The sequence below is a fragment of the Colius striatus genome, chromosome Z, assembly GCF_028858725.1.
Source record: "Colius striatus isolate bColStr4 chromosome Z, bColStr4.1.hap1, whole genome shotgun sequence".
Classification (NCBI taxonomy): Eukaryota; Metazoa; Chordata; class Aves; order Coliiformes; family Coliidae; genus Colius; species Colius striatus.
Genome location: NC_084790.1, coordinates 85177276 through 85197916, shown reverse-complemented (window position 1 = coordinate 85197916; position 20641 = coordinate 85177276). Strand labels below are relative to the sequence as shown.

The 20641-nt window shown below is 46.3% G+C and overlaps 1 protein-coding gene across 2 annotated transcripts in view; it reads left to right on the top strand.

Annotated features, from left to right (window-relative positions):
* The window catches only part of DYM (dymeclin), a 231561-nt gene extending 211555 nt beyond the window's left edge, over positions 1-20006 (top strand). For both annotated transcript variants that reach the window (XM_062017992.1, XM_062017993.1), the window contains one exon: positions 17299-20006. In XM_062017992.1, coding sequence (XP_061873976.1) covers positions 17299-17448 — 150 coding nt within the window. In that variant the 3' untranslated portion in view covers positions 17449-20006. The remainder of the gene's footprint in view (positions 1-17298) is intronic.
* Positions 20007-20641: the final 635 nt, after the last annotated feature.

Here is a 20641-nt window from a genome sequence, read left to right as displayed (position 1 = left end):
TAGAAAATATCAAGGCAGAAAGCAGGCACTGGAGAAATGAGAGGATGGGAAAAGCAGTGTGAGACTTTCCAAGTCTCTCCCCATAGTAACAGATCCCTGAGACTGGTAAACAACGTTTTGTGTGTATATTTTCTCATTGCAGCTACTTCCATTCTCCTCAGCGCTCGCCTGCCACATCGTTTGAACTCTGTTAACCTTCAAGGATAATCCCATATATATTTTTTTGCAGGAGAGTGCAGAGGAGCTTCCCTGCCCAGAGCTGCAGAGCATTGCTGGCTTCACAGCAGCTTGGCAGGAGCCCAGTACTCATGAGCAGCCCATAACTCCCTGTCCAGTACATCTTACAGGAGGACTGCAAGCCAGAGCCCATCCCCAATGAATTTAGGAGCTATACATTTCCTCAAGCTCAGGAACATTGCCCAGGTTTCCCTCTTCCATACCCTAGAAAGCCACCCTATATTTTTATTACGTTTTTTTGCTGTGACCAAATCTGCTTTACACGTGTTGTGCAGCCTTCCCTTGCTTAGCTGCATGTGTTGTGAGCCTAATGAACAGCCCATCGACAAACACACTGCATGTGCATGGCATGCTGATTCCAAATATCTTGCAACTTTGGTCAAAGAGAAGTAAAATTGCACTGAAATGCTCTGAATTACTTGTTTCTTTTCTCCTCACTCGAGAGCTGTTACCAACCTATGTGTTGGTTTTCTACTGCATAGAGAAATATGTGTCGGGGGCCAACAGTTTTATCCCAGAAGGTGCAAGATTCAGTGGGTTATGAACAAATGAATAAAAGATAGAAGGAGAAAAAAGTCATGTAACCAGCTTCCAGTCATACCAGCCCAGTTGCTCATTCACTTTCAAGGTTTAGCTGTCTTTTCTGAATTGGTCTTTTAAATTATGTTTCCATAACACGTGGCAGATTGAGAAGAGGATTTCTGCCCTAGCTGACAGATGAACTAGATAATGGAGTGTAATCATTTCCATTTTCATGATTTGATATACTTTCACTTCTGTGTGTGTTTAAATCAAGGAATCAAAATAAATTTGAGTACGTAATATAAATCTGAGGCGAAATTGCAGCTTTCATTGCAGCAGTTGGGTTAAGTGTAAACAGCATGAATGTTACAGATATCTTTTAATTAAATGCATAAATCAGAGACATGTCTTGAGTGTTTACACTAAGAAGTGAGAATGAGGAAGAAATGTACTTTGTCAGCTGATGGCTGCCTCAACTGCGTTCCCATACTGAGTTCAGTTTTGTCACAACCTTTGGTACAAGTTGCAGTGCTTCTCTCTGGTTGATTTACAGGCTGTTTGTTCCTGCTTAGGATGATTAGTGATGTAGATGGCTTTTTCCTGGCCAAACAAGGCATTTCTCACGTATATCAGCATCACTGCCATTAGGATTTAGAGAGCAGCTGCTCTTTAGGTCACCATGCCTTTCCTGTAGCTGTATCTGTGACGTAGGAGCAGATGATTGCACTGAGTCTCGAATCCACGTGAGTTTAGGCTGGGTTTAGGGTTCCTAAGGTTGTAATGCTCAACTCAACTTGGAAACAAGGAGCCATTTCTCTGGACTGTGTTTTCATATTGACTGCTGACCCTAACAAAAACACTACTAGAGTCTCTTCTCCTTACACTTAATGACTGTCCTAGCACTCCAGATAGGTGCTAAGTGTTTTCAGCTACCTTGGAGCTGGGACATGGAGAAATGAGGAAAGACAGCAAGCCCTGCAGGGCATACTTTACTCCTTGCATGCCAGCTAGGTAATTTGTACTAATTCTTTGTCACAAAAGATGTTTAAACTGTGGGGAGAGCAACCAACCTGTGGCTCCTGAGGTGAGCCCAGCTGGAGGACAGATAGGGTAGCAGGGGGGTGAAAATTTCCCACTGTGATAATGCTGCAGCAGCCTCCAGATGCTCCAGGAGGAAGGTTTCCCTTCCTTTGCCACGGCGTGTTAGTTATCAAAAACCCAGCAAGGACTGTTTTTTCACATACAGGAAACGAGGCAGCTCACTGAAGGAAGATCTGCTAGATGGTGTGAGCAACTGGCAGTTCCAAAACAGGGCAGGAGGTTTTGTATCTATGCAGTAAAGTGGGAGAAGAGCACAGGCCTTAGACTTATGTGTTGTCTTTAATGCAAGACCCAAGAGATTCAAGTGAGCTCAGGGTCAGGCAGCAGAATTTTATGTGAATTCCCCCTTCTTATGTGTCCCATCAGGATTTGCCAAGCTCCATCCTCCTGTGCTAAGACCAGCGAAAACTGGTTGTTTTCACCAGGGTAAACAGCCTTGACCTGAAAGCACAGGGTAGAAGGGGGCAGGTATGTTTGATAGCAAAGGAACATCATACCATTTATGAATAAATGACTTTTTAAATTGCCCAGCCTGAGGTGAAGTGTTCTCTAGAACTGACTCATATCCTAAAGCCAAGCTTTAGCAGAATGGGAGGTCTTAATACAGTTAAGGTCAGTGAAGGCAAACCAATCTGGAAGTACTGCTTCTGAAGCACAGTAAAACAGAACACAAGTAATTTTCATGCATTATTGAAAGAGAAGCTCACTTGAGGTTGCTTTTCAGATGGAGGCGATAGTTTGCATTAGGAAAAAAAGCAGCTTCACTGTAGGAGAGTGCTGCTTTTTAAGTGGTGGCTTCAGGAGGGCACCGAGTGTACAGACCACTTCTTGGATACAATCAGCTCCTGGCTGCTTGTATTTAGCCAGTCAGGATGTAGTTGCCCAGCTTCAAGATGTCTCCAACCTTGAAGGAATCCTTGTCCTACTCATTAGTAGGTATTTCTCCCTCCTTCACACTGTTTGCCTCTATCATTGATAAAGGCTTGTTTCCAGTAGCTAATTTGAACATGCTATCACAGGCCTCACGTCCTTCATGAGTGAAACAGGATGAGTGACCTAAGAAATCTATTTAAGAAAAAACACCCTGGTGTTACATGTTGAGGTCAACTCAAACCCCTCCCCCTGCCTTGGATCTGTCTTCACAGGACTCTCAGCATTTGAAGTCCACATCCACAAACTAAAGACTGTAAATGTCCACGTTTGGCACCAATTCCTTGTCTCACGGTCCCAGCGGAGATAAGGCAGCAGCCTGGCACGCTGGAAAGGTCTTACTGTCATTTCACATTCAGCTCCTCAAGACAAACAAGTTGTATTTCCTGCGTGTAGCAGGGCAGCACTGCTCGTCTCACAACACAGTTTGTCTGTTTGCTGAGGCTTGGAATGCTTAAGAAGGGAGTATGTCCGCTGGGGTGTACATATTTCCAGTTTGGGGAGATTAGGGAGCCAAAGGTCTGCAGGCTCAATAGGGGTGTTAGTCAGCACGTCCTGAACCTCAGGCAGATAAGGGTCCACTTCCTAGGCTGCCCTGATCTGAGAGTTAACAGTTGGTGACAGCGAGTCTGTCTCTGTTCTTAAGTCATTGTTATCACTTTTTTTTTTTTCTCTGGTAATATTTACAGGCCTGGCTCTCTCAGATTAAAAAGCAACAGAATCAAAAGGAGGTTTTCCTCCGCGGGCGCTCGGGGACGGGGGGTGGGGAAGGGATGTTTGGGCTTGGCGTGCCGCCGTGCTGGGGAGGAGGGACCGGACGAGGATGTCGACTCGAGCTTCGTCTTTGTGGCTGCTGTTATGTAAAAGTCAGGCCTTGTAAAACGCTCCGTGAGGAGCCCTCGGTGTGAGGAAACGCGCTGTAAACGTCGTCCTCTGCCAGGCACATCCAAGGTGTTAAACTCAGCGGGGAGGAGGGTCTCGTTTCCCTGGTCCGTGCACGAAGCCAAAGGCTAGGCGATGTTCTGGACCCCTGTACAGTGATAACAGAGGGCTTTGGTCCCTGTTGTCTGAAGGAATGTTCTTTTTGGCTTGGTGGGATGTTTTGGATGCTGCTGCAGCGTTGCACCAGTTTCCAGTGAAAGCATGTCTGGGACCTCGTCACTGGAAAAATATGCAAACTGAATCACTCTGCTCTTCTCCTGCCACCTTTGTGTTGGGGGAATATGTCCTACACAACTAAACGAGAAAACAAACAACTGTGGCATTGCAGGAGCTCTGGCCTTTGGTTGAAGGAAGTAGGTGGGTGAAAACAGCGTTTTGCCCTGTCGCTCCTCTGCCTCTGTGCTTCACATGGGTAATCCCAAGGCTGTAGCAGGAAAGCAAAGTGGGCTCATGTAGTTAGTTTCCCAAAGGAAAAATCCCCTATTAAATGAGTGTGGTTTATGCTGTCAGCAGCTTCCCTTCAGAGCAGAGAGATCAGAGCTAGAGACTTCATGGTCATCATTACTGGTCACCACCTCCCCCAGCAAGAATTGAATGGGTCAGAATTTGCATGTTGTCCAGAAAATGTTCCCAAGGTGTCCTTGTTGCAGATGAGTGCTTGCCCCAGTGCCTTACCAAAACACAAAACCGTGGGTCATGTTCTTGAAGTCTAATAGTTTCCTTCATTGTCACACTTGTAGCAAGCACCCTGTTCTCTTTTTGTGTTGCTGGTCGCACGGCACACACCATGCCAAAGGTCTTATTTGCACCACTGCTGAGGTTTTGGTGGGAGCAGAAGAGGTTGAGGGGCAGCGAGAGGTTTATCTGTGCTTTGCTTTAGGAGGATGGAGTGGAGCATCACTGGTGATGTTACCTGGAGCACAAAGCATTTCCACAATAAATAGCATTCCTTGTATTTTACAGTGGTCAGCTGTCAAAGTCAAAACAGCTGCTGGGACTTAAATGTAGAAATATAGTACAAGTGGTGCCAAGATTTGTGTAGGGTCGGCATGTCTGTCAGCATATAGACACACATTTTAGTGCATACCCATTGTCCAAACCTCCTGTTGTTCACACGCTTCATAGGCCTTTCTAGGTACAACAGAAAAAAGGGATACCCCAACATTAATGTAAATGACATCTACCATTTACATACTTGTAAATATTAATGATATCCCTCCTCAGTCTCCTCTCACCAGGGCAGAGCAGAGGGGGAGCAGAACTTCCCTCCACCTGCTGCCCACACTCTTCTTGATGCCCCCAGGCTGCCATTGGCTTCTTGCCCACGAGGGCACGTTGCTGCTCATGGTTATTATCTACCAGCACTCCCAGGTCTGTCTCTGCAGAGCTGCTCTCCAGCAGGTCAATCCCCAGCCTGTCCTGGTGCAGGGGGTTGTTCCTCCCCAGGTGCAGGACTCTGCCCTTGTCCTTGTTGAACCTCATGAGGTTCCTCCCTGCCCAACTGTCAAGACAGTCAAGATCCCGCTGACTGGCAGCACAGCCTCTGGTGAATCAGGCAGTGCTCCCAGTTTGGTGCCAGCAGGGAGCTTGCTGAGGGTCCCTCTGTCCCCTCAGCCAGGTCATTGATGAACATTGTTGATGAAAGTCTTGGCATTTCTAGTATTGATTTGCTTTCAAAAACAAAAATAAAGTTGATGAAGGGAAGGTAGATCTGTAATTTTTATCCATGAGCTGGAGCAGATTTTTGTAGCCCAGATTCATGAATTAATTGTTCTCTGCTGTCTTCACCTGTCAGGCTTCTCTTGTCAATATCTCCAAGAGGAGACTTTGCCTTTTGCACCTCTGCTTTACTCTCCTTCGAGTTCCTCCACATTGTTGCAAATAATCAAATTGTACGGGATGAATTCTTTTGATCTCTGACAAGTCCTGACCCATAAACAGCTTATTTTTGTTTTAAATAAGGGTTTCACCACTGAGCAGGTGATGCTGGAGCTCTGTGGTATCAGCGAGCTCTCTCTGGAGGGACCGAGCACCTCAGCTTCTCACAGACCTGCTGGTTGACTGTTCATAACCAGTCCTCACCTGCCTTCACTTGCTAGCTAAACTTAGTATTTCTTAGCTTTGGCAGAGTGATCCAAGCTGCATACATAAGGATTTAGGACAGCTTAAGTTCCCCAATCCAAGACCTTCCAAGAGTTAATGTTCCCCTCTTGCTCTGGTTTTACACAATACGCAGAAGTGAGCGAGAGGTTCCCAGCTGCAGTGTTAAAGCTAAATGTCTTTGTTTACAGTTTACATTCAGCATACTTGGAAAGTGGCAGATTTTCAACTGTCTCATTCATAAAATTCTGAAAAGAGAAAAAAAGCCAGCCTTGAGTCTGCTTTGTTTGCAGGGAGAATGGTGTGTTGGGAAGTCGTTACAAGGTTACAGGGTTTCATTCATAGACTTGGGAAACTCAAGGATGTCCAAGCCCTTCTCTGAGGTTGTTCCTGAGGCATCATTGATTTGTGAGCTGTAGCAGAGTGAAGCGTCCAAAACCTATTCCTAATCTTTTCTTAGCAACTATGCAAATCTTCTATATGAAGTTGGCAATGAGTGAGTGATTTCTAAATGTATTCCAGTTGTAACACAAATATTTGCTGCAAATATACTGGTTTCCACTGCTGTGTAAAACTTTGTATATTGTTCTAGAGAGGGGTGGATTGTGAGCTGAAATGGAAGAAGCCAGGGCTTAAACTCCTTTACATCTTCTTTAGCACTGGCAAAAATAGAGTCTGCTGTTACAAAATGTGCATTTTCTGCAAATCCTGTGGTAGGAAGGCTTACACATCCACTTCATATCAGTTAAAGTTAGTTCTGAGTTGATAGGTTCATCCCCATTTGTGCAGTGGTGCCCTTTAATGCTACAGAGAAATGGGTCCAAGGATTATTCTGGTTTTCAGGTTTTAATGCCCTAAATTCAAAAGCACACAAAGGATTTGAGTTACTTACGTGAGTAGCCAGTGCGTGTATGTAACAGGATCACAAATGCTCACAGAATCACACTGTCACAGAATGGTAGGGGTTGAAAAGATCATCTAGTCCAACCCCCCATGCCAAAGCAGGTCCACCTAGGTCAGGTCACACAGGAACTCGTCCAAGCAGGTTTGGAAACCTCCCGAGAAGGAGCCTCCACGCGCTCCCTGGGCAGCCTGGGACAGGGCTCCCTCATCTCACAGTTAAGCACTTTTTCCTTAAGTTTATGTGGAAGTTTTTGTGTTCCAGCTTTTGTCCATTACCCCTTGTCCTGTCACCAGACACTACAGAAAGAAGTGCTGCCCCATCCCTTTTCCATCCATCTTTCAAATACTTGTATTAACAAGATCCCCCCTCAGTCTCCTCCAGACTAAACAGCCCCAGGTCCCACGGCCTTTCCTTAGAAGGAAGATGCTCCATTCCCCTGAACATCTTGCTGGCCCTGCACTGCCCTCTCTCCAGCAGTTCCCTGTCCCTCTGCAGCTGGGGAGCCCAGAACTGGACACAGGACTCCAGATGAGGCCTCACCAGGGCAGAGCAGAGGTGGAGCAGAACCTCCCTCCACCTGCTGCCCACACTCTTCTTGATGCCCCCAGGCTGCCATTGGCTTCTTGGCCACAAGGGCACGTTGCTGCTCATGTTTAGTTTATTATCACCCAGCACTCCCAGGTCTCTCTTTGCAGAGCTGCTCTCCAGCAGGTCAATCCCCAGCCTGCTCTGGTGCAGGGGATTGTTCCTCCCCAGGTGCAGGACTCTGCACTTGTCCTTGAGCCAGCCTGGGGCTTGCACTCGCTCTGGTGCAGTCAGGCACTGGAACATTTTGGTGAGTTGGGCCGGTCGCTTTCTTCTCACCATGTGTTTAAATCTTTTATTAGTTAGTTTTATTACATTTTTTAAGCTGTTTCTTATTTTTACCTGTTGTCATTCTGAGGTTCTTCATTGTCTGCTCAGATCCCATGCCTGCGTTCTTTCCTCTCAAAGGCCTCTCTATTTTCAAAGGATTGTTGTTTCAGGTTAAGCCCTGAAGTGGGTGAAAGCTCTGTTTTTTCTTATCTGCACATCATGCCTTCAAACTCAGGATTAAGGTATAACTACATGTCTTTAGTCCTTTTTTCCTTACTGTTTGTCAAAGCCAGCATCTATCGTAACTTCTGCAGTCTTACAAAGGCCTCTGTCATGTTCCTGCTGCATTTCCCTGTCTCACTGTGGTCTGGCAGCATGTCACAGCCCTGTCTGGCTCCTAACAGTTGAGCTGTCATCTCAGAAGTGCTCTGAAAAGATGTACATCCATCCAGACAACGTGGTGTACAGAACAGTCCTGACAAGGCAAGCAAATTGTAACTGTAAATCCTTGAACTGTGATTTTATATGCATGATACCATGTTATTTAGAGATTAATGATGCTTAACAGCACATAATAGGAGAGTCCTACTTTAGTCGTGCTTTTTTTCTTCGTCTTTCTTTCCCATTTCTAAACTTCTCCAGGTAGACACAGTATCCCCAGAGCTGAGCAGGAATCAGATGTTCTCTTAACTAACCACTTGAGAGGTTTTCTCTGGGTCAGGTCTTCAAGTGGCATATTCTTCAGATGGGTTTGATGAAGAAGCTGCAAACCAGTGGTCCAGTTTATTGACTGTCCCTTCTAGAAGCATCTCAGAGCCAAATGTTTCTGAGGACAGTCTGAATACTTTTATACAGTGCTTTTGGAATTTGTACAGAGCACAGAATCACAGAATCTCAAGGATTCAAAGGGACCTCGAAACCTCATCCAGTGCAACCCCCCTGCCAGAGCAGGACCACCTAGAGTAGGGCACACAGGAACTCGTCCAGCTGGGTTTTCAGTGTCCTCAGAGAAGGAGACTCCACAGCCCATCTGGGTGGAAAACTCAGTGTGCAGACAGAAGTGATTTCTATGGCACAGTTTGGAGCTATTGACATTTATCATCAGTATTTCCTGGCTCTAATGAAAAGAAACAAATGTGTTATGTGTGAACATCCCTGACTCTAGAAGGACTTCAAAGCTCTCAGTGTTTGCCAACCTGTATGTAAGGAAGTTCAATCTTTTTCCCTCTAGCAATGTGGTACTCCACAATGCCTTGCACCCTGGCAGGGTTACTACAAATATTTCACTTCTTTAAATCATTGTGTTTTTACCAGCAAACATGGGTTCACCAAGGGGAAATCCTGTTTGACCAACCTGATGCCTTCTATGAGTGCATAACCGGCTGGCTGGATGAGGGGAGAGCAGTGGATGTCATCTGCCTTGACTTCAGCAAGGCTTTTGACACTGTCTCCCACAACATCCTCATCAGAAAGCTGAGGCAGTGTGGCTTGGATGAGTGGACAGTGAGGTGGATCAAGAACTGGCTTAATGACCTCATCTGGAGTCTTGTGTCCAGTTCTGGGCTCCTCAGTTCCAGAGGGACAGGGAACTGCTGGAGAGAGGCCAGTGCAGGGACAGCAAGATGATCAGGGGACTGAAACATCTTCCTTATGAGGAAAGGCTGCGGGACCTGGGGCTGTTTTGTCTGGAGGAGACTGAGGGGGCATTTAATTAACAATTACAAATATCTAAATGGTGGATGTCAGGAGGTTGGGGCAGCACTTTTGTCTGTTGTATGTAGCAACAGGACAAGGGGTGATGGGATGAAGCTGGAACACAAAAAGTTCCATTTAAACATAAAACTCTTTCAGTGTGAGGGTGATGGAGCCCTGGCCCAGGCTGTGCACAGCTGTGTGGTTGATTTTTCCAAAACTGACCTGCCTCCTCAGTTAAAACAAACTGCAGTTGCTGAACTCTCCCCAGAGGCACGTCTGCTTCTCCGATGGTAATTCACGGCTCACAGTGCCAATTCAGTTTGTGTTTTCCTGCAGCCATACTTCTGCAAACCTTTACTCTGAGTGGTCTGCAAAGAGAAATGGCATATCAGTGACCCCAACTTGCTGAAACAGTTGTCTCCCTGTAGATGAACTTCCCTGAGTCCTTAGATGAGTATGGTAACTTACCCAGTTTTACTCCTTGGGGGAAAAAGAAGAGGATGATATGCTCCACTACAGCTCATGTGATTGCTTAAGTTAGGGGTGTTTAGCCCAAACATAGATTGTTTTGAACTTCCTTTTATCATCTTGTCTTTTCTATTTCTCTTTCTAAACCTCCTGACACGCCTCGAGCCACTGTTTTTCTTCTCTGCCTTTAAGTGTGCACCGATTCCTTGCGCAGATCTTTGAACAAGGCGTGCGGCTCGTGCTTAGTCTAGCAGATTTCCTGTTTGCTGCCTTCATCTCCCCAGCATTATCTTCTGCTGGGCTGTCTGTACTTCAGGCCTGAGAAGGAGACACAAGATGATATCGTGCAGGTGTGGTGTAGCCCATACAGATATTTCAGCAAAGCCACACAGACTCTGTCTGAAGTCAAAGAGACGCGCCGTAGACACAAGGAAAAACAGAGAAAGGTCAAACGGCAGTATTTGCCCAGAAAAAAATAGGTAATTGCATCAAATACAATCTGTCGGTGTTTTAAAAGTACTGAGAAGTTTTCTTCAGTAACTTCTGCTCGGCCAAAGCACTTAAATGCTTATATTTGTATAAAAATTCAATGTATCAGTGTTTATGTGCATATGTGTCCCATGAACAGTGTCGGGAGGTTGAGGCAGCACTTTTTTTGATGGTATCTAATGACAGGACAAGGGGTAATGGGATCATAGAATCACAGAATGGCAGGGGTTGGAAGGGACCTTCAGAGATCCAGTCCAACCCCTGCAGAAGCAGGGTCACCTAGATCAGGTCACACAGGAACATGTCCAGGTGGGTCTTGAAGCCCTCCAAGGAAGGAGCCTCCACACCCTCCCTGGGCAGCCTGGGCCAGGGCTCCCTCACTCAAACACTGAAATAGTTTTGTCTTATATTTAAGTGGAACTTTTTGTGTTCCAGCTTCATCCCATCACCCCTTGTCCTGTTGCTAGATACTATAGAAAAAAGTGCTGCCCCAACCTCCTGACACCCACCACTGAGATATTTGTCAATGAGATCTCCCCTCAGTCTCCTCTTCTCCAGACTAAACAGCCCCAGTTCCCGCAGCCTTTCCTCATCAGTAAGATGCTCCAGTCCCCTGATCATCTTGGTGGCCCTGCACTGGCCTCTCTGCAGCAGTTCCCTGTCCCTCTTGAGCTGAGGAGCCCAGAACTGGACACAGGACTCCAGATGAGGCCTCACCAGGGCAGAGTAGAGAGGGAGAAGAACCTCCCTTGACCTGCTGCCCACACTCCTCTTGATGCCCCCAGGATGCCATTGGCTTCTTGCCCATGAGGGCACGTTGCTGGCTCACGTTTCGTTTATTATCAACCAGCACTCCCAAGTCTACAGAGCTGCTCTCCACCAGTTTGACCCCCAGCCTGTTCTGGTGCATGGGGTTGTTTCTTCCCATGAATGTGGAACACAAAAAGTTTCATTTAAACATCAGGACAAACTGTTTCAGTGTTTCAGTGATGGAGCCCTGGCCCAGGCTGCCCAGGGAGGGTGTGGAGGCTCCTTCCTTGGAGGGCTTCAAAACCTACCTGGACACGTTCCTGTGTGACCTGATCTAGGTGACCCTGCTCCTGCAGGGGGGTTGGACTGGATGGTCTCTAAAGGTCCCTTCCAACCCCTACCATTGATTCTATGGTTCTATGACTGTTGTTTCCAAGATCATTTGACTCAGGGATTTTAAGAGCCAGATTTCAAAGCAGCGTTGTGGATTTTGCACAGCATTATAAATGTCCTTTCCCAGTTCAGACTCCTTACAGGCTGGTGCGTGTGGTGCAAGGCGTGTTGTAGGACCAAACCATGCTGAGGTAAATACTCTTTGTGGTACAGTGCTGAATCTCAGCCCTTTCTTCTTTCTTTGCCAGTTTACATGTATCACTAATAAGATGTGATTAGTGATAATCCTGCACATGCTCCCCAGACAATACTACTGTATGTAGCTGAAGCAGTGCGAAACACATCATTTGCCAGCACGTCACTAGGTTACCAAACAGATCTCATGGTAAGCTTTTCAAACTCACTCCCATTTTCAGAAGGACTTTGAAGCTTTGGATTGATGGAAGGTTAACATGAAATTTGAATCTCAAATGTGTTCAGTCTCCTTTGGACACAGTACTTGAACTTGAACAGTACCTGAACCAGTCACATGCTTTTGAAAACACCATCTCACGATGGAGTCCTGTTTCGGAAGAGTGTTTCTAACCAAGGCCTCCAGGACAAGAGGATTCTCCAGTTTTATATTAATCCAGTTTTTTTACTTCTTTCTTTTCCACTGCCCTGTTTCTTTGATGAGAGCTGCTTTTCATCCAGTCAGATCCAGTCTAGATCAGTGAAGGAGCAAAGACACGGCTTCGCTCCCTCTCTCTGGAAGCAGCTCCATCTGCCCTTGTTGTGTGGAGATGATCTGCTGACACGGCACTGCAGCCTGACAGCACCTCTGATGGTTCATTTGTGAAGGGAAGGGGGATTTTTTTTTTTCTTAATTTGGGTGGTTTTGTTTAATTCCATGCATGGCTCAAACCCTGTAGCTGAAATGCCACCGAGTTGCCTGGAGCTGTGCCAGCCGCTGTTGGCTGTCCCTGATGCTATCTCCCTAATCGTTAACTGCCAGAAAATACAAAAAAGAAAGAAAACCAAGCCAAAAAAAAAAAAACCAAACCAACAAACAACCCTATGTTGTTGAACTTTTGTGGTAAGGGAGTTATTGCAGCTCAGTTCTGCATCTGTTCATTGGACTTCCTGTGGTTTTTCATCGAATCATATGATTGACAGCACAGACAGTCTGCAGAGTTCTTGGTCTGTCTAGTTTATGCCCTCACCCCAACCACTAAATCTGACTTCTGCTTTGTCTGGCAGAAGAAAACAAGATAGGGTGCTGTGGTAGGTTGATTCACCAGAGCTGATAAGTGGTGTGTCTGTGTTTTAAACTGTGCCGTTCAAATCCTGGCGTTACCTCTGGCTCTCAGGTTTTCAAGTACTGTCTCGGGGTGGTTTGATTTAAACTAACTGGGGTTGTCTCTCCTCTGGTAATGACTGGAGAGAAATGCAAATAATGTCTCCACTGGACCCGTTTATGTCAGGGCAATGAGTTCAAAAACTTAAATAGCAACGCGGACGAAGTATTTGGACATCTTTCAACACCATCCAGCTGAATGAACAAGCCCGTGAAGGAAAAGAAAGGGATGATTTATCCCATGCCAAGGCTTTTCCTCTTTCATTAAGACTACCATTTAAGATGCCTCAGAGTGGTCTCTCTTCAGAAAGTGCTAAAAATCAGGTTCATTTGGGTGTCACCAGCTGGAGAGCAAATGCCTTTCCAGGGTTTGAGTCAGACGCCAACAGCAGCAAAGCAGAAGAAAATGGTTTTCTGCATCGCTGCCTCGATGTGCCACTTTGGGAATCGTGTTAACTGTGCTAAAACCCTCACCAGTGATGGCTGGGCAGGTTCTGGGAGTGCCCTGAGACTCCTGTGACCTGATTGTTCTACAGCTCTCCTGAAACATTCATTTGGTGTCATCTCCTGTCTGTCTGAAGCACATAGCTAAGGCTCCTGATGGCTGATTCAGAAGCAGCACATGCAGGAGGTAAATGGCACAGAGCTGAAGTTAAACATTCCTTCAACTGTCAGCCATCAAAAACCTTAAGGCTTTATGGCATCAGTCAAGCTTTTTACATGGTGTTTAACCCTTGCTGTTATGAATTGTTTTAAAGTCAGTCAGTCAGAAGCTTTTTGAGATGACTTAAGTTTGGTGATTTTGAGTGTTAACAACTTTTGTTCGCAGTGGGCACTGTAGTGGTGAAACTGTGTCAGTAATTTTTTATCTCAGCAGTGGATGACTGCCACACTGGTGCATCTTGCAAGGTAGACCCTGGTGCAATTGTCTCCAGGCTGGGCCTCTAGAATTTCTCATTGTTAACGAATGAGAAGATGTGACCATCATACAACCATGGATCGTGGCAGCCACTCAGAAGCTGGGTTTGAATTACTGACTTGGAAGTTGAATTCTCTGTGCCTTGTTAGCTATGCACTGAGCTGTCCTGGGTCCACTGTTCACCCAAAATCCATCACTTCTGCCATTACTTGCCATCTTTGTATAGATGCATTTGAAATCACGGGTATGTAATGGCAACATGTGTTAGATCTCGTTAAAAAACCTCCTTACCCTTGTCTGCGTTCCCAAGACAAACCTGCAGACTGTTGAAGGCATATGTTGAGTGTGAGAGAGTCCAAGCTGATTGCAGTGAGTTATAGTCTTTCATCTGAAATTGAGTATTAAATTGCTAGGGTAAGGTCACAATAGATGGCAACATCGATCAGTCTGGGGGAAGGCTTAATAATAACATCAATGCAGGCCTGTTATCACCTGGAAATATGAATGTTGTCTCATTTATTTTATGCTGTCCTTCCAGCTGAGAGGTAATGGCACAGCAAGAGCTGAGCATCTCAGATGCAGCTGATGGAATTTCTAACACAGTTTTATCTCCTGCTGCTTTAAAGCTAAAGATGTTTGTTAACCTCCATGAGAGTCCAGAATGGCCCCAGACTACTGCCAAGTAGCAAAACCAGTACCTGCAGTCTGTGACTCTGAAGGTGAAAGAAGTTATCTGTGTTGAATTCTACTCAAATCAGCATCTTTAATCACTTTTCTTTCCCCCTTTCACTCCCACAAGGGCTGCTAGAGGCTGCAGTACTAGCGTGCAGCCACCTTTGGGGTGAAGAATGACAGCTGTGTAAGGGCTTCTCTCTGCTAGGAAATGTTGCAGTGGTTTAATCATGAGGTTTAACCATTCATTCTGCTGATGCAATACTGAACTGAATGTGTTCCTGTCTACACCGACCACAAGTCAGGAAGCGTTTAAGAAGGAGGTGGAGAAGATTACACCGAGGATAAACAGAGTAGAATATCAGGGTTTGGTATAAAGGTTTTGGAGTCAGGCTTCAGCTGCTGAAAGAACTGTGGTGTCCTGAGATGAGGGATGGGGAGGCAGAGGGGAAAGGCAGGCACGGCTTGAGGACTTGGAGATGAGTTGGGAAAGGATAGAGGATGTAGGTGAAAAGGAGGATCTCACAAGGCTGATGAGGAAAGGGTTGTGAGGCATTGGAAGGGGCTGCCCAGGGAGGTGCTGGAGTCACTGTCCCTGGAGGGGTTTCAGAGCCAGGTGGATGTTGCACAGAGGGTTTAGTGGTTGATAGAGCTGGGACAAAGGCTGCCTTCAATGAGCTTAGAGGTCTCTGCCAGCTGAAGCCACTCTATGATTCTATGACATGGAAAGTTACACTAAAGAGAGACTGTAAAGTTGCAGTGGAAGGGAGTTGTGGGTGGGAGTGTACTAAGAGACAGGAAATTAGAGATTGAGGTGAGTATGGGTGCAAGAGAGCTTAGAATGAGGAAACAAAATGTGGAAGGTTAAAAAGGCTGGTCAAAACAGACTTAGGGAGAGAGGGTGCAGAGAGGTGGCAGAATATGGTTTAGGTGCACAAAAGGGCAATGGAAGAGCTTCCTTACCTCAAACTGCTTGTTGGATGCAGGAAATGAAACCTGCTGATGTACCTTTGAGGTTTTGGGCTTTGAACTCAACAGGAATTAAGATGCAGAAATGCCTTTAACAACCTTATCTTGTAGCTGCCTTAGTTCCTTAAACAGAGATCATAGTGGTGCAAACAGTAGTGCCCTCCCCTCCCCGATCGCTGTAAGGACATTCTGAGGTCATCAAGTACAACAATGACAGCCACACTGATGGCCAAAATGGTTCTTCTCAAGCTAAGTATTGAGGTCTAGTGAAATAGAGCTGTGGTGAAGGGCCTGGCCCCAACACCAGCCAAACCATGGCCGCTCCAGGACATTGGAGCACCCTGGAAGCTGCCACCAGGGTCCTCATCGACCAGGGAGGTAGCACATTTTTACCCAAGGCTGTGGTTGAGTGAAACCCAAAAAGCTGTCCACAGAAGACAGGTAGGAGATGACACTTTGTCACCTGTGGTCAAATGAAGCTGTGCATGGAGACATCTTCCTCAGAAAGCACAATGCACGTGGCACCTTCGTGGCTCGGTGTAGTTGCGTGCTGGGTGTTTGCACCAAACTGCTGCAGTAGGTGCAGCCACGCAGGGAAGGAGTAGAATAGTTTCCACGTTTCCTGACTCCAAGGATACAAACAACCCAGGTGTGTAAAAGTGGAATGAATAACCCTCAAAGCCAAGTGGCCAAGAAGTGCCCCTTCAAAGGAGTCTTGTACCTTTATGCGAGGAAACAGGGTGCTGTGAGCTCAAGGAAGATGATTGTGTCCCTTCATTATTAATGGGCAAAGAGGCTTCTTAGCCATTGCTGTGCTTGTTCTGCTCATGTCACACTGTAGAGTTATTCTTAGTCTTAGCCACAGCCTTATAAATAATACAGTGGGTCATGTTTTAACTTACCCCAGTGATCATTGTAATGCGGCTTTTATCTGAGGCTCTGCCAAGCTCTCGACACAGGCAACATTTAGAAGAAGATAAAGTGACTGAAGAGCGTGGTACAAAAGTAGTCTCAGCTCTCCCTCGAAACACACCCTTCCCAAAAGTGGACACAGTGGGTCTGAAGTGTGTGTGCTGCTTTGGGAGGGAAGAAACGAGAGAAACAGGGACAATGAAGGATGCAGCACGTCTGCCCAATTAGAATGGGCTGGGCTGGTGTGTCTGGTGTGTGTTAACTCTGGACGTGCTTTGCTTAAAGCTGGTGCTGGAAACCAGGGCTTTTGTGGCAATTGTATCATTCAGCCTGAAGGATCCAGGAGGGCGAGATGTCTGCGTGGATGGGCAATAAGGCCTTAGAGGCCAGGGTGGGGTAGATGCATGATGTGTTGGGGTCGAGGAGCTCACGGGGCTTTGCGCTCTGTTTGCAACAGTGGTGCCACATTGATGCTCCTCAGCAATGGGAAGGACAAGGCCTGGAGGTAAGGACCTACTCAAAAGTACAGAGCAAAACTGGGCCTTCTAGGCCTCAGGAGGCAGCCCACAGAGTCTACACGCTTCCCACCGTGTGTACTGGAGGAAGAGAGTTTCTCTCCCGGAGACTTCTCCACACACCAAGTCTTTGAGAGTGAGATGGAAAAAGTCAACTTGCAGTATGTTCCTGAAAACATGTCACAGGCTGTGTCTGTTCTTACAGCCTCTCCAAAGGATTGTCCTGCTTGGGAGCTGAGTACAGTTCATAGCACAAGCAAGAAGGTTTTTGTGAGGCTGCTAAACCTGGCAGTGTTCCTTAAGACCTTTGTGTTTCGTAAAGGATTCACATGTTTAGTTGCTGTTAACAGGCAAATTAAGTGTGACCAATGGTAAAAGGGTTGAATACAATATGCCAATGTAGCACTAAGTTCAAAGAAGAAGTTATAAATGACCTATTTATCCCTTAAATCTTTTCCTTTGGGTCTGGTGATGCAGTTCCTGCCATTATTTTGTTCACCAGACCTCTGTCTTCAGTGTTTATATGGGCTGCTTGTTTCCAAGCAGACATGCAAACCCTCCCTCAACAGTCTCTGGTTTCTTGTTGCAGAAGTTCCCCGAGCTGAAGTTCAAGTACGTGGAGGAGGAGCAGCCTGAGGAGTTCTTCATCCCTTACGTGTGGTCCTTGGTCTACAACTCTGCCGTGGCTCTGTACTGGAACCCTCACGACATCCAGCTCTTCACTATGGACTCTGGCTGAAGCGGATGCCCCAGCCGACCCAACCCAACTCCGTCTTCTTACAGAAAAAGAAACTTCACACGGCGTGTTTGATACGTGACCCCCTTCCAGCGTGCACCCTCTGACCCCACAGCTTTCGGAGAATGAAGCTTTCCGCTCGTGTACAGCCCGACGTCAGCGTTTTTGGGAGCAGGTTGCCACCGATACGCTGGCAACAGGCTGTGGTGTGAGGGACTGATGGCTTGTAGGCACCCTTGTATTTATAGTCCCATAACCTAGAGCTTGTCCGATGAAAATGAGGCCTTACACATGGGGTGTGATGTTACTGCCAACCACAAACCTGATTGTTCTTTTAACTTGACAGGGTAAATGAGGAAAGAGATCGCAGACGTTTGATTTGGAAGCAGCCTTTGTGTTTTCGTTAAGTTTCAAGCCAGGCAGCGCCCGTTGGGTCGGGTTTTCTGTGGTCTCTTGGGTTCTGCCATGGGTTGCTTGTTACCTGATCCTGTGCTTTCACTCACAGCCCTTTAATTTGGTGACACTGCCAAGGCTGCAGTTGCTACACCGGTGTCCTCGCTGTCATCCGAGCGAGCTAAGCAAAGCAGCGCATTAACCAGATTAGCTCCCAGGCAGATTCAAAACACTTGATTTAGATGTCAAAATGTTTGTGGGAGGATTTTCAAGAGCAAGTCTTATTTTTCTGTTTGTTTATTTGACTGGCAAATGTGTAGTGGAGAGCTAGAAACACCAGCTTTCAGATCCAAGGCCGTGTTTTGCTGTGCTCCCGTGCAAAAGTTGTTCCTGGAAATCGAGCGTTGGGAGGGTGGGGAGTGGGAAAGTATCTCCAAAGAAAATAGTTACGGGATTATAAAATAGAGCAACGTCCTGCAAAACTGTGTGTAATGGTGACAGTGTGTCATGGGGATCCTTGGCAAAGTTTTGTGTTGAAAACCCCGTTCGCTATTAAAGGTTTTACCGCAGAAGTGTAAGTTTACCTGAATGTAGAATACTTCTCTCCTTTTTTTGTTGCTGTTGCTGTTTTAAAGTGTCCTTTCCTGATATACCTGTTTCTGCAGTTGGAAGAACAAAAGAAGTGGCTCGACCTGATTCTGAAGGAGCAGCTCCTTTTCCGACATGGGGATCATTCTTTCTCTGAGGAGGCTGCTGACGGTGCCCGTCACACACGCATGCAGACGCTCTCCAAATCCCACGTGCTGCATGCCAAAACACAAATACCCAGGAATTAGCTCCTATATGTACACAGCAACCCCTTGTATTCACTGCCTGCTCCAGCATGTTCTGGTTACTGACCTGAAGAGTCAGGTGCATTTGCTTTCAGACAGTCCTTGGAGTGGCTTGAATTAGAATTTCTTGCTCTCTCTTTTCTCTCTATTTTTCCCCCTGAAGGATGCACTAGGGTTGTACTTTCCCTTTTATCTGCTTATTCAGAATTGAAAGTCCATTTGAGTCCTAAACAAATGGAAATGCTGGCTTGGAAACAAAGAAAAACCAAAAGAAAAACCCAACAAAAAGAGAAAAGCTTTCCAATTTCATTTGAACAAAGCTACAGAGTGACATACACAGCCCAAGCACCTTTAGGACTTCAACAGTAGAAGCTTTTGAGAAAAAGCAATAGCAAGACTGGGGATACAGCTTTTTTTTTTCCTTAGGAAAATATGAGCAATGAATGCACCGTGACTGAGCTGCATGTTTTTATGCTGTGTTTCGGAATATTTTTTGGGGATCTTTGAGTCTTTCAGCCAAAGACGAATGGCTCTTCTTGGTTCTTGTAGAGGTTTGTGATTTTATCTTTGTTAAAAGACTCACGAGTGTTTGTAAGTCAGCCAGGCTGCGCAGCCTTCAGAAGGGTCAGCCTCAAGATGCACTTTTAAAAGGGTGGATTCTGAAGCTTCTGGCATGGCTCTGTTTTCGTCTTGTCTTCAGTGCCCACGAGCACTTCAAACTGCCCTGAGGTGAGCACCTTGCACTCCACTCCCTACAGCACAAGTGGAAGAAAAGAGGGCTGAGCCAGAGCAAATGCTCATCAGCCAAGTGTCAGGCTGGAGAGAAGGCGATGGGTTTTTCTTTTGTTCTTTGAAAGGGCTTTTTATAAAGAGAAGGGTGCACAAAACAGCAATCTGATAGAATGGGTCAGACCAGCTGCTGATCCCATGTACGAGTTGCACAGAAAGTTGTTTCTCACTCTCCTTTTGTTGCGATGACACTGAAGTACGGGAGGAATGGATTTGTTCCAATCACATAATTTCCTTGTGCTTTTCATTAACATGCAGTACTCCCAGAGCCCAGCTGGGTTGGAGCAGCTGGAGTTAACAATCCAAAGCTGAAACAGCAGAGCCAGACCGAGATTTATGCTGAAAACCACGCTAGCACCTTTGGCTGTCCCAAAAGTTTGAGCATTGTATGGGTCTGGCAGTGTCCTGATGTCTGCAGCCTGGCACGGTCACAAATACTCTGTTTTCCTTCAGATCTGTAAAGTATCACCTTAAGGATCCTTTTCATTACTTTGTGTGAAGGATTTATTATGCATAATAATAAAAATAAAGACAACTGTAAATCCAGGCTGTGGTTGGTCTTTGTTTTGCGTGGTGAAACATGATGGCCGTGGTGTGGTCACCAAGCCCAGTGTGCGTGAGGTTCTGTAACATCCTGGACGAGCTCCTGTGTGCCCTGCTCTAGGTGGTCCTGCTCTGGCAGAGGGGTTGCACTGGATGAGCTTTCCAGGTCCCTTCCAACCCTTAGCGGTCTGTGATTCTGTGATGTGTAATGAGAGGAACGTTATATTATTGATTGTGTGAGGAGAGGACTGTTTAAATCTGTGCCTGGTGGAAGAAGGGATGTGTCATGCTGCAGTGCCGTGCTGAATCCCACCTCAGGGATGGCTCTTGTCAACTCATCTGCTACAGACCCAACAGAGTCTGGCTCTGGGAAGCTGCAGTCCTAGGGTAAGAGCAACGGAGGGACAGGACTGTCTCCTCCAGCCCAGCCTAGATGTGATGTATTTCTGTGCCCTCGGTTGCTATTTCCTGTTGTTCTGGCCACTCCTTTTAGGCAGATGGTGTCTGCCAAGTTTTGGGGTTGAGTTGGGTGTTGTACCACGATTTTAGCCTTCTTGTATTGTTGCTTAGGCTACCTGAGTGGCATTAGAGAGAGAAATCTCGACCTCATCTAAGTGACCCTGCTTCTGCAGGGGGGT